Source organism: Lepidochelys olivacea (assembly GCF_965140295.1).
Source record: "Lepidochelys olivacea isolate rLepOli2 genome assembly, chromosome: 13".
In the NCBI taxonomy this organism is placed as follows: domain Eukaryota; kingdom Metazoa; phylum Chordata; order Testudines; family Cheloniidae; genus Lepidochelys; species Lepidochelys olivacea.
The window spans coordinates 26,451,143-26,465,116 of record NC_140423.1 but is presented as its reverse complement, the minus strand read 5'-3'; the positions used below and the strand labels follow the sequence as shown (position 1 = coordinate 26,465,116).

The 13,974-nt window shown below is 44.6% G+C and overlaps 1 protein-coding gene across 3 annotated transcripts in view; it reads left to right on the top strand.

Annotated features, from left to right (window-relative positions):
* MAP1LC3A (microtubule associated protein 1 light chain 3 alpha) overlaps positions 1-13,974 on the top strand; it is a 41,704-nt gene that overhangs the window by 10,131 nt on the left and 17,599 nt on the right. For all 3 annotated transcript variants that reach the window (XM_084645344.1, XM_084645345.1, XM_084645346.1), the window contains one exon: positions 13,534-13,589. In XM_084645344.1, the coding sequence (XP_084501470.1) occupies positions 13,534-13,589 (56 nt within the window). The remainder of the gene's footprint in view (positions 1-13,533; positions 13,590-13,974) is intronic.

Here is a 13,974-nt window from a genome sequence, read left to right as displayed (position 1 = left end):
AGGAGAGAGTTAATAATTGCTGTACGTAGAGTTTTCATAAACCTCCATTTATGACCTTGTATTTCCCAATTCTGACAGATAAATGGAACCCAGGAATTTTGATGATGGGCACTTTAAAATGCAAGTAATAAATACAATGAGAGTATATGAAATGTAGGCCATGGTGAATGTACCAGGCCCCAACTGGCATAGTGAACGAGGCTTGAGAACACACTGGCCTGGAAAAATTTAGTTTTAAGATGGGCCTTAGTTGTAATTTTCAGCTCCAGCTCTTACTTAGCTCATGGGAGTTGTTCTGGCTTGGGGCCCATCGCTAATATATAAACAAGCCTTGGAGGACCAGACTTACAAAAATGTTGTGCAGAAATGCATTTTGGTACAATTATGACAGTTACGTGTGCAGAACAGGTATCTGCAAAAACAGATGACAACTGTGTGTTTGAAATTACACACATGCACCTACCTTATGTGTGAATATGGTGGGGGTAATTGCATGTGCAAATTAATCACACCCACATTCTTGTATACATGTTTTAAATGTGTGCCACTATTTTTAAATATCTGTTCCAAAAGGGTAAAGGTGGTTCTCTCTTTATGCAATATCTACGTATATATTTTATTTGAACTTAGCTCTTTGTATTTGTCCTTTTGAAAAACTTTACCATGCAAGTCCCAAATCGGGGGCTTGGGCGTGGTTTACCATGAGCAAAAGAGTCCTGTCTTGAAGTGTGTTCTAGTGGATAAGGCACTGGATTGGGACCTGAGACTTGCATTCTGTATTCAGCTGTACCAGCAACTTGCTGCATGACTTTTTCTTCAGTGCCTCAGTTTCCCAGTTGGCAAAATAGGACTAATGCTGCTTACTCCTCTTTATAAGGTTTTTTGAAATTTTTCCATCACTTTTCATCAATACATTTAGCCTTTATGACCTGGGTGCCTTTTCCAACCGTTCAACCCTAGTGAGATGAACAGAGCCTTCCCTTTACTTTTAGAGATCCTGTTGGTACTGTTCTTCCTGAAAATATTTTTGAAGTTCAGAATGTATATTGCTCAAACCATACAGCTGTTTTTTGTAACAATGCACAGAAGGCGCTGTGATGATGCAGATATTCAATAATAATAAGAAAATTAAAATAAAGCGATAGGCAGACTGAAGGAAGGCAGAAAGCAAGAGAACAGTAAAACTGCTATAAACGTGTAATGTTTGACCAGAATGTTATTTATGGGTATCAGTGGAAGCTGTTGAAACTGTCTCAAACGTCTTTTTCTTCAGCCTTTTTCCATAGGCAGAAATTTGTCATGCTGTAGGTTCACGGAAGTTTTCCATGCTGGCGTGCAATATCGACTGTTTGTTTTTATATTTTTATTATGATAATAGAGGCCTCTGTCAGGAGTCTTGTGCTAGGCACTGCAGAAACATGCATGAGGAGACAGCCCCACCTCATAGTTTACACAATAAACTCCCCCCTGCCCCCAGTCAAAATGCTGATCTGACTCTCAAATCACCAGACTCTTGGGAACTATAATTTTTTAAAAATAGCTTGTTATCACAAAACCTTATGTTCTTGGACACTTGCCTGCTCTTTGTATAATGCAGCTAATCAAAGGTGACTCTAAACAAACAAGAATAGCATACATGATATGTGCTTGGTTGGGCTGTTGCTGTATTTTATACTCTTTCTTTAATTGCATATCAAAAGCTGATAAAGTCCTTCAGAAAAACATGTTGATTCCTTTAGCAAATGCCTGCTTGTAATGTGTTGGGGGCAGCTGCTTATGCTTCAGAAACCATGGACAGACCTGCTAACTATAGTTTGCTCAGCCTTAATGAAGGCCCCCCCAAAAAGGCTCCTTGTGTTTGAAAGAAAACAGGATTAAAATAGCCGGGTAGGGGTAGGGGTGGGGTAGGGAGGTTGGATCAGGCAGCTTCAAGTGCTGCTTGTTTCTGTGTACTTTCCATTTGCCCTTTTGCTCCCTCAGCTGACTGGCTGACTGAGCACTTTGGGAGAGGAGGATCGGGTGGCCCATGCATCTGCATTGGTTCAGGGCTGGAAGTGTCTGTTGGAGAAAGTAAATACAGCATGTTTTCTTCTTGGAATCCTTGCACAACTGGAGCAGGAAGCGATTGTTTACAGTGTAGGGGGGGAGGATGTTATGGAAAACATCTCCACCCAAGCTATATTCCCAGCATGTCTCTCTTCAGAAGACTCAAAGTTACAGAAGTCTACCAGTCTCAAAAAGTGAGGAGCAAAGTTATGAAAATAACTGATTACTAAACACACACACACTGTCCTTCTAATCTAGTGCTTTGCATGTGATTTTGCTTTTTGTGACATATCGCCCTTGCTTGTTGACATTGGTTGTATGATTCCTGGATGCGATCTTGTGGAGTATTCCACCGCCCCTTGGGTCATATACCACTTTTCCTATAATTTATTTTCCCCCTTTTTAGTGTTCTTAAGATTAAGGTTTAATTTTTCCACAAATTTCCTCTTGTTCCTAACAGCTTGCCAGACTGTTTTCAACTATAACCCTGGGAGTGATTCTGCAGTTCTGGACTGATGGATTATGATGGGGAATCTTGAGTGACTGGACAGAGGTCCCCAAAGCCATTTTGGGGTAACCCTGAGAGACTTTTGGAAACTAACAGACGTTACATCTCTGCTATCAACTGGACTTACAAAGGCTGACTCACCTGTTATATACTTTACCTTCTCATATTTTTCTTAGCTAATAAATCTTTAGTTTAGTTTACTAGAGAAATTGGCTGTCAGCATTGTCTTTGGTGTGTGTGATCTGGAGCATCTGTTGATCTGGGGTGAGTGACTGAACCTTTGGGGTTGGAAGAACCTGAGGTGAGGTGATTTTTAGTTTTAGTAACCTTTTATAAAGAAGTCCAGTTTGTCTGAATGGCAAGATGTGCTGGAACGCCAAAGAGGACCCTCTGTGGTAAGGCTAATGTAGTAATCCAGGAGTGCATGCTTTTTACTGGTTTGATAAAATCTAATTATCGAATATACCACCAGTTTGGCTGTCTGCCGTTTTCTGCCAGCCTGACCTGAGTCTGGCATCTCAGTTCTGAGTCACATATCCGACTGCATGACAGAGGTAATGGACTAACTTCTCTTGGTGAGAGAGACAAGCTTTCAAGTTTACACAGAACTCTTCTTCAGGTCTGGAAAATGTACTCAGAGTGTCACAGCTAAATATAAGGTAGAACAGATTGTTTAGCATAAGTAGTTAAAACGTAAAAAGTGAAGTGGCCAGTTAACACCGTTCTAGTCATAGTAGGAGTGGCAGTTCATGGTATATCAGGTCTTTCCTTTAGACTTACTTTTCTTTCCAGCTAGCAAATTCTTTAAGATATACACTCAGCTATTTTAATAAAATAAATTTAGTATTTTCTTTTCTTTCTGCCATTCTGCCTCCCTGCTATTCCTGCCTTCCTCCTGGAAGCTTGAAAACATCACTTTTTCTTATTTAGTTCATCAGTTTCCCTTTGGATGGCTGTGTCTTGAACAGAATGGCTCCCACTTAGAAAAGTGTTGAACTTGTCCCTGTATGCAGGCCTGGTCCTGCATGCCCTTTCACAGACTCCAGCAGGGTGTCTGCAGGTACAGGACTTGCAGAGCCAGGCCCTGAGAATTGTTTGCTTTGCTGGTGAAAGGTATTGGCGTCTGAAGGCCTCCAAGCCAAGGTACAGCAGCTGTGCAAGCTTCTCCCACTCCCACTGGCAGGGCAGCCTCAATCCTGGTCTGGAGGGACTATCCTTTGAATACTTTTGTCATTAATCTCCTTAGCCCATTGACTCCTTGGTACATCTGCTGAAGCAGCCAATGTAGGTGCCCTACAGGACCAGCTCTAGGCACTAGCAAAGCAAGCATGTGCTTGGGGTGGCACGATTCCAGGGGCGGCGTTCTGGCCATCCTTTTTTTTTTTTTTTTTGCTTGGGCAGTTGCGCTCTTGGAGCGGCAAATTTTTTGCTTGGGGTGGCAAAAAACCTAGAGGCGGCCCTGGTGCCATACGTAGGTGAGGTGGACGCTTGGAAGAAGGACCTGAAACTAGTCCGCCAAATTCAGTGTAGTAGTTTGGCCCAAACTTTGGTTACTTTTATTAGTTGTGTGGTTCTCTTATGTATGTAGCGTAGTTGTAGCCTTGTTGGTCCCAGGATATTAGCGACAAGGTGGGTGAAGTAATATATCTTTTATTGGACCAACTTTCAAGCATTCCAGCCGCACAGAGCTCTTCTTCAGGTCTGGAAGAGGTGCTTCCAGTATCACCGCAAAATGCAAGATGGACAGATTGTTTATCACAAGTAGTTAGCACATATTGTAAGGGACCATTCAAGGTAGAGTGGCTCGTTAACGTCTCTGGACACAAAAAACGCATCACAGATAGTGAAATATGATCCCTCTCCCTCCCACCCCCGTAAAATCTACTCTTCTGTGTGTTTTTACCCTATACTGTACAAATTTCATGGGGGAGACCAGGGTTTATCAAATTGGGGGTCCTGACCCAACGGGGAGTTGCAAGGGGGGGTGTCGCAAATTTATTTTAGGGGGGTTGTGGTATTGCAACCCTTACTTCTGTGCTACCTTCAGGCCTGGGCAACTGGAGAGTGGCAGCTGTTGGCTGGGTGCCCAGCTCTGAAGGCAGCGCCCTGCCAGCAGCAGAGCAGAAGTAAGGGTGGCATTGCCATATGATGCCATCCTTACTGCCGCACTGTTACCTTCAGAGCTGGGTAGCTGGAGAGTGTCGGCTGCTGACTGGGCCCAGCTCTGCAGGCAGCAGCACAGAAGTAAAGGTGGCAATACCATACCATGCCATCCATACTTCTGTGCTGCTGGTGGTGGAAGCTCTGCCTTCAGAGCTGGGCTCCTGGCCAGCAGTCGCCGCTCTCCAGTTGCCCAGCTCTGAAGGCAGCGCCGCCGCCAGCAGCAGCCCAGAAGTAAGGGTAGCAGTACCACAAAACTCTCCTACAACAACCTTGCAATGCCCCCCCCCTCTCCCCCACACCTCTTTTTTGGGTCAGGACCCCTACAATTACAACACTGAAATTTCAGATTTAAATACCTATGACCATGAAATTGACCAAAAAGGACTGTGAATTTGGTAGGCCCCTAGTCATAGGACAAAAAGGGGGTGTTTGGGTGACAGATTGTTGAAATGGATTTATGGTTTATTACATCACATCCATTATTGCAACGATCTGTTGGTCTAATAAAAGATATTACCTCACCCACATCCTGCAGGGGGTAACCAGAGCAAGGTGATAGCCACATCAGCAAATCACATCAGACTACCTTAGCCATATTCCAGGCTGTGGGTCACATGTTCCCATCCCAGATCCATTTCTCTGGCTGATCATCAGCCTTTAGCACTGGGAATCCAAACCCTTCTTTTATTTTTGTTTGGTGAAAAGGTAGTTGTTGATACAGAAAACATGTAGGGTCAAATTCTGCCCTGTGTGGAGTGGTAAGGATCCTGCTAACTGGGACAGGTTTTCCCATGGTGAGGTTGAAGGAGGTGGCTGGGAGGAATGGTGAGAACTAAATGTAGCTCCCTGTCTTTGAATTAGCTTTCCCTTGCTTTATATGTTGCACATGCGCGCACACACTGAAAACTCTGCTATAGAGAAATAGCTTGATTAGTTGGAGCAAGGCTCACTGTTATTTTCAGTTTAGGCAGGACTTTAGTTGAGTGCAGAATTTTAAAGCCATGCTTGTTTATATAGATCTGTTAATAGCAATGACGATAGAGGTTATCTCCACCACAGTTTTATGTTGTATGTTGCAAGGTTGATGATTAATGATGCTAAGAAAATACTGAGTACAAGAAAAACTAAACACATCTCTCTCATTCCAGTTAAATCAATATCCATGTTCCAGAAGTCTGTCTGATAACAAGAGCACAGGACACAAACTACAAACTTGACAGACATTCAAGCCTTATTTTTCCTTGCAGTCATTTGTTCTTTGGAGGCGTATGTTGCGGTCAGACAGATCTATTGCTCCAGTGACTCAGCAACAGGAAAAGGGTGATCCAATGAATGGGGCTCCAGGCTAGGAGGCAGGAGACTTGGGAGCTGTTCCTGCCTCTGCTACTGGCTTTGTGTGCCATAGGGGAAGTGGCATCACTTCCTGTCTGTTTCTCCATCTTGGAGACACATTCCCACTTCTGAAAAGCATGGTCCGTGGATGAATGGTGCTGTATAAGGGTACTGATGATCATCAGTTGTGCAGAAATTATTTGATGCCTTTTGTGCTCAGTTAGATGGCTTGGAGATATGTTGGCAAAGGCAAAAAAGAAGAGTAAACTTGAGACTTTAAAGGCTGGATTTTTCAATAGGTTTACCCAGAACAGGCCCTGAAAATGTGAGCATGCAGTCTGGCATGTTTGTGTGCAAAGCAAATAGTTCAGATCCTCTCTAGTAATTACTAAATGTGAGTTTTTGCACATATGGATTTGAGCTGGTCTGTGCTTAAAATATTGCCCTAGAAATGAAACAGTTTCTTTGTCCATTAGGTTAGAAGCTGTCCTGGGCACTGGGCCTCTGTGCTACTGTTTGTTTTGCTCTTGATATTGGTAAGTTTTAAAGCTGTCTGTTTGGAAGTGGTTTTCTGCTTTGAAGAAGTAACCTTTAAGTTTATAAATATCTTGAAAATAAAGAGACAGAGGAGCAGTCCAGCAAAAGCTACAGAGAGGCACTTGCAGATGACAACCTTTTGTCTGTTTTTCAGGGAGGGAACTTGCTCTTCCCCTGTCTTTGAAATAGGAACAATGATATCGACTGAGTTAAAGCCCAGCTAATCTGTATCCAGAGCACTTTTGTAAATTATCCAAACCCAGTTCAAACACTGCAGAGACCATTAGCTCTTGCCATCCCTGCTTAGCAAGATGGGCTGGAGATACTGCGTTCCAACTTTGGTTTTCCACACGTTTGTCGTCTTGTTCCACAGCCCATCCATGTCTTAAACTTCCTTTGCTCCCCACTTTTCATGGGAAAAGTCTGTGTTTGCCACGCAGATTAGTTCCATGCTGTCTCTTGTACTGAGGCATGTGGGGATTTGGTGAGAGGAATGAACATATATATTAGGAAAAATCATTTCTGGTTGAGAATCTAGTGGTTTTTTAATGTATCTGAGCACCACACACCCATCCTTTTCCTAGCATGAGCCTAGATGCTGCCAGCTCCACTTACCTAGAGTGGCTCCAGGGTGGCAGCAGTATGCACCGAGGCCAGGGCAGACTCCCTGCCTGCTCTGGCCATGCTCCGCTCCAGGAAGCAGCCGGAACCAGATCCCAGGGGGAGGGGGCAGAGGGCTCCATGTTGCTCTCACTTCCAGGTACCTCCCCCGAAGCTCCCATTGGCCAAGGTTAACCGTTCCTGGCCAATGGGAGCTGCAGTTGGCGGTGCCTGGAAGCAAGAGCAATGCATGGAGTCCTCTGCACCCCCCACCCCCCGGTTGCAGGGACATGATTCCACACGGGGGTGATCCCATGGCTGGATTCGGCCCGTGGGCTGTAGTTTGCCCACCCCTGGCCTGGAGGTAGGTAGAGGAGCACTGGGAGGGGTGGGGGGCAGAGGGAGCTTGGCGGGCCGCACGAAAGAACCCTTTGGGCCGCATGTTTGAGACCCCTGATTTATTTCATTGCTGAGAATCCGGACTCGTGATGCTCCCACTACCACCACATGCCCTCCTGTTGTCTTCTGCTCTTTTACTCTTTCCTCTCCTTTCTACTTGCAGTCTAATCACTTTCCACTGAGAAAGGTAATAGCTACAAGACGATGATGGATTCAGTTCCAGTCTGTATCTGCTTCCCTTCATTCATCCCTCCTGATTTCAGGCTGCCTGACTCATGTGGCAGCATTTTGTAAATTGCCTTCTGCAAAGAGGCAGGTGAGCGTTTTCCTCTGCTCTCCAGTAACTTATGTAGGTTAAGCTTTTATATGGTCGTGTGAGAAAAATGGAGCAGTAAAGCTTCAACTACATTGAGCAGATGTCACTTAACCACAACTTGGTGCAGAACCCCCGAGGGATAGATTAAGAATCCTTTTCAGAGGTATATTAATAATGACTGATGTTTCTGTAATTCCTCACATCTAAATGGATCCAGAAGTGCTTTTCAGAATGTACTGTCTCGGTTCATATTTTAAAATGCATACTGGAACATACAATATTTATGTGGCTATAAATTAGTTATAGGGGTTCTGTGACACGCATACAGTAGTGTGTAGAGCAACTATGTGAATTGTGTTGGTGTAAAAACACATACATGTATAGTGCCTGTGTGTATTCTCTATATAATGTTAGGGAGAATACGTGATGGAATGGTGTGGTACAATGGTTACAGTGACATGAGTTTGGGTTGCACGACTTATTTGTGAACTGGCTCATTATTTATGAGCAAAGCCACCAATGTAGGTTTGCCAATTCTAAACATTCAAAAATCATGTCTGGCCCCCAAAATAACAAGATTGGCTTAAAGTCCATGAGACTGTAAGACAGGGGTAGGCAACCTATGGCACACGTGCCAAAGGCGGCACGTGAGGTGATTTTCAGTGGCACTCATGCTGCCCGGGTCCTGGCCACCAGTCCAGGGGCTCTGCATTTTAATTGAGTTTTAAATGAAGCTTTTTAAACATTTTAAAAAACCTTATTTACTTTGCATACAACAATAGTTTAGTTATATATTAAAGTCTTATAGAAAGAGACCTTCTAAAAACATTGAAATGTATTACTGGCATGCGAAACCTTAAATTAGAGTGAATAAATGAAGACTCGGCACACCACTTGTGAAAGGTTGCCGACCCCTGCTCTAAGAAAATAATAAATTGGGGGTTCTTTATTTACATTCTGGTTTTTGAGCTCTTGGGGCACACACAAGTCATCTTTTTTTCCTCAGGCTTTTCTCCACAGCCTTGAGGGCTAGAAAGTTACGTATGTGTAAAAATGAAATTGCATGAGAATCTCAGTTCGCTTGACTCCAGGAGCTGATTTGACCAGTAACATGACACCCACTCTCTAAGTGCTTTTGCATTGATTGCGGGTGACAGAGACAGTCTGTGCATCCCATTGTAGCAATAGCTTTAAAATACTCACAGCTTAAAAATATCTGACCTCTTCCCAGTGTTTCTGACAGCCGTCAGCAAATTAAAATGGAAAGAAATTAAACAACCAGATTTGATGCTCCCTATTTCTGGATGGAGTGTTTACTTTTTTATTTTATACCTCAGTCAGTTTAGACAATGGAAGTACAGGTCACTTTAAACATTTGTTTTAGAATCAGTCTCCCTTCCCTTCCGTTAGCACAACGCAGCTGCTTTGGGATTCTCTGCAGAGGGAGCAACCTGCACTTTTTTCACTGAAATACAATCATTCCTTGAAAACTAACGCTTTTGTACTACCCCTGAATTCCAGCCCTGCCCTAAGTTGTCATTGTCCCCTTGCTTGTTCTCTGAATTACTTCATTTTGTGCACTCTGTAAATGCTGCTGTAGTGGCTGTAAACGCCCTAGTAGCTGAAGTGGCAGTTGGAAGAGAAATAAGCCGTTTTCCTTGTTTATGTAATGTTACAAGAATATTCCTGGCTTCCAAAGGGGTTTAGCAATAAAGTCTCACCTGGCAGAACCAATCAGAAGCTTATGTGTTCTTCTTGTTGCCATGTTGAACTCTTACACCATGGAGAGCTATCCGAAGGTCTAATCTCCTAATTATTAATGTATGTGTGAGCAAGGAAACAGGCTGCTTTCACTCAGCCTGTGTGCTCAGGATCTTACTGTTTCACTCAGGAGTCTCAGTGACATCTGAGTTTGGTGCTCCTCTTTGGTGGTCCCAGGAGCATTCCTGAGCTGCTGACATGCCCCTTCAGTGAGCAGGCCTCGGGAAGTGTGTGTAGCTGCAGCTCTGATAATGTAAAGGTTTCTGGTTTTGTGACATGTAGGTCAAGGATAAATTGTCTGGGATCCTTGCATTAATTAACTGCAATTAACAAACACTGCCACCTGTCTACAGAGGTCTGATGGCACTTGCTGCTTTTGCCCAGTAGCTGCTGTCCTTAGCATGCAGATCTTTCCACTATGCCATGTGAAAACTCATCCAAACGCCTATTAAACAGATGTGTTTTATACTGTGCCCTGAAGCCGAGTGAATTTTCAGAAGAAAGGGTGCTGCACTGCACAGACCCTGAAGCGATCGGTCCCAGGAACTGACAGCAGTCAGGACGTGATGGGACACAAAGATAGAGGTGACTTCTTAACTAATCTGCAGCTAGACCTTGCAGACTCTGACCACCAGCCCTTGGAATTTCACCCCAAGGCGAAGGGACATCCAGAAAAGCCCAGCATGAGCGCGACGCAGAAGTCTGCTTGCTTAGTTGGAATGGGCAGCAGCTCCCAGTGCTAGCTGAAGCCTCTGTGTGGTGCCTGATGGGTAGCCCTTGGTATAGTGTATTATAGAGTGACAAAGGCAGGGCTGTGACAGATCTGGATTGGAGAGGAAAGGCTGCAGCCTCTTAGCCAGCTCTGTAATGTAGGTACTTACATGGTCCCCATCACCACAGTAGCTGAGCTTCTCATGGTCTTCGATGTTCTTATCCTCACAATACCCCTGGGAGGGAGGGCAGAGCTGTTGTTCCAATTCTGCAGATAGGATACTAAGGCAAAGAAAGACCCAGTGACTTGGCCAAGGTGCCATGCACAGTCTGTTGCGGAGTGGAGAATTGAACTTGAGTCTCCGATGGCCCAGGTTAGCACCCTAACCACTAGGCCATCCTTCTCTCTGGGCCACATGCAGAGAGAGCATCACTGTGGCATGCTGTTGCTACCTGATAAGAGCAGCAGCTGAGACACATCTTGGCAAAGGAAGGGCACTGCCCCCCTTCCCCGCTGCCAGGTAGAAGGGGCAGCCATAACACCTGCCTGCTTCTAGGGATAGGGTTCTCTGCCAATTAGCATTGCTTCAGGATTGAGTTGGAAGAGACTTTATTGTCCCCAGCCAATAAAGAGGGGGTCTGAAGTGCTCAGAAGACATGGTGTATGTGCTGAAGTTTCTGATGGACTTGGCGGTGGGAGCACCTATGTGCACTAGTCTGACACCATAATGAAATTATTTACATTGCTAGTCCTAAGGAATAATAAAATGCCGGTGTTCAGAATCTGCCGTAACAGAATGTTTCTCCTTCTGATTCTCTGATGATCTCTTAGCAACTGATTTCAAAGGGGGACTTAAGTCTTGCTAAATCGGCATATGCAGCTGCCTGGGGTTGTATGTAATTATCTGAATCTCACATTGAAATAGTGGCGGCTGTGGCACAAATACACTTCGGACTTGATCCTGTATGTTGACTTAGAGTGTGGCCAACAACTCTTGCTGGTGGCTGCTCTGAGAATTTTTCCTAAAATACTTTAGGAAAAACAAACAAATATGCACATATATATACCTGTCCATATCATTTAAATTTATTTAGGTAGGTTTTTTTTGCAGACTCAATAATAAAAATAATGTACAGTTTCTCTATTCATTACTGGACCTAACCAGAATAGAAACAAAAATACGGTGCTTGAATGTTTTGATTTTTTTTTTTTTAGATTGCGAGTTAGTAAGTCTGCTACTGTGAAAAGTGATACTTGTTTAGTATCACTTTTCACAGCAGGCTTACTCGGCCCTGGCATGCTGGGGGACAAATTAAGCCCTGGATGAGAAGGAGGGAGGGGGGGCCAGGGGCAATGGGGGTCTGGAGGAGGCAGCAGGGGTCAAGGTGATGGCTCCCAAAACCTTGCGGCTGGGGGACAGAGCCCTCTGCCACATGGCTAGAGTCTGCCGCCCACCACCCCAGGGCAGAAGCCTGAGCCACGCCACCCCAGGAAGGTGGGGAACTCTCACTGGTTTCCTGCTCCTTTGTGTTTGTTTGTGGCTTCGGAAGGGAGCAGGGACCAACCCCTGAAGGCAGCCCCAGGGGAGGAGCTGCGGCTTTGCCAACACCGCCCCCAGCCCCTCCCCCCAGCTCAGGCGGCTGTGGCTGCAAGAAAAGCCCCTGGTGGCCACATTTGAGAAACACTGCTCTAGGGTCTATGGAATGGGTGTGTTGCTAGGGTTGTGTCTTAGTGTTTGGATAAACATGAATAAACCCAAATATCTTGGTATTAACATTTGGCTTTTATGGATATAAAAGGGCTATTTTCCCCAAGGAGAGGCACTTTTGGGGTGAAATATCATGAGATCTGGTTGTCTTGTGATATTTTCACCATCCAGGAACTGGAATACCACCCTGCTTTATTTGGCCCCATAAATGGCTCTCAGAAGCATTAATAAAAGCTCCAAAAGATGAAAAACATAAAACAAACATTAGAAACATAACTGCTTTATCTTGTGCATACCTGCTGATTGGTATAGGATGGGCTGTTTAGCCTTTCCTAAGAATGGAGCAGGTGGTCACTCTGTTTTCTAAACTGATCGAGAGTCTGTGTTCTCCATTGATTGCTCCCCGCATTGTCCAGCAATGTGTTTGGTGGCTGTGTCTGGGGCATCCATTTTGGTAGTCCCATTGTTTCTAAAGGTACTGAAGGAACGGGGAACGTCCTGAGCCAAAGGCGGCTCTGAAATTCTCAAATAAATATGGAAAATCTGAATTTTTGCATGTTGCTTTCACTGGAATAAGAGCCACGCCTTGTGGGAAATCAGATTTTGAAGAGCACAGAACTGAAATGGAGAAGATGTTTGTGCGAAAATTTCCTCTCCTTCACCTCTTTCTCTCTCTCTGTTATGTCCTGCTTCAGTGGTAAGATTGGGAGTGAATTCTCTCATGGCCAACAGAAGGTGCTCGTAGCTGTAAATTGGTGATGGTGAGCCAAGTGGTTCTTGCCAAGAAGCATCATTTAGGATGCCAGATTGGGCTGTAAGTAGGCTGTGGCATCTAAAACCCTGCTAGCGGGTATCAAAGTTGAGGCCAGTTCTTCATTTGGGGAAGCAACATGGGTGTGTAGATGGAATGTGGGCCTGGGAGCCAGGAAGTTGAGGGTTGAAACCTTCATAAATTAGGACCCAGAAGTTTGGGCTGTTGCCTGACTCGGAAAAGGACTCGATGTTGGGTGCTCAGCACTCTTGGAAATCAGAGTGGTTGCTAGGTCTGGATTTAGGAGACTGACTTTATATTCCTGCTCCTGAAAATCCAGGTGCCCTGTGGAATATTTTAAATCACTTCACCTAGCTGTCTCTCCCCATTTTATGCAATGGGATAATGCGTCCCCATCTCTCAGAGGTGTTCAGTATTGTAGAAAGTTTTGGAGCTATGAAGGGCTGTGGAAGTGCTAAGTGGTCTTCTGTACATTTGGAGCTTGTCTGTCTGCCTGTCTTATGGTTCCGCTTGTTTGATCCCAGTATTAATAAATATTGCTTCCATTTCTGCTTCTGTCTGCAACACGTCCCTCTCTTTCGAGTTCAGCTCTTATGGATATTGTTTTGTTTTGGTCTGAAACACCCATCTGTGCTGGTTCAAACTCCCTTCTCAAAGCTTTGTTCTCTTTCCTTCCCAGCGGATCGTTCGAAAGAGGTGCAGCAGATCCGAGAGCAACATCCAAGCAAAATCCCGGTAAGTGCCAGACCTCCTCTTGTGTTTCTTGTTCAATTATTTTGACTGGGTATCTAAGCAGAGCTGTCTCTTAGACAGTGCTGGGTAGGGCACAGCCCTTGCAGCCAGTAGCTAAGGTTATAATGATTTGGCCCCCAAAGCCAACGCTCAACTGTTTAAATGACTTTTCTCTCGTCTTTTTTGTGTACATGAGCTGCTCAGTGCTAGAGAACCTCATTGTGAACAGAACAAACCAATGGCCATTACTGTTTCTGCTTCCTGCACCAGCCTTACTAAGGGATCTGATCTACAAACTATCTGAGAACAAGACTTTAAAATGCCCTGCTTGATTATTGCAGTAACTGACCCTTTAACCTGTCCTGGGTAATTTGGCCCCTCCTTTCAG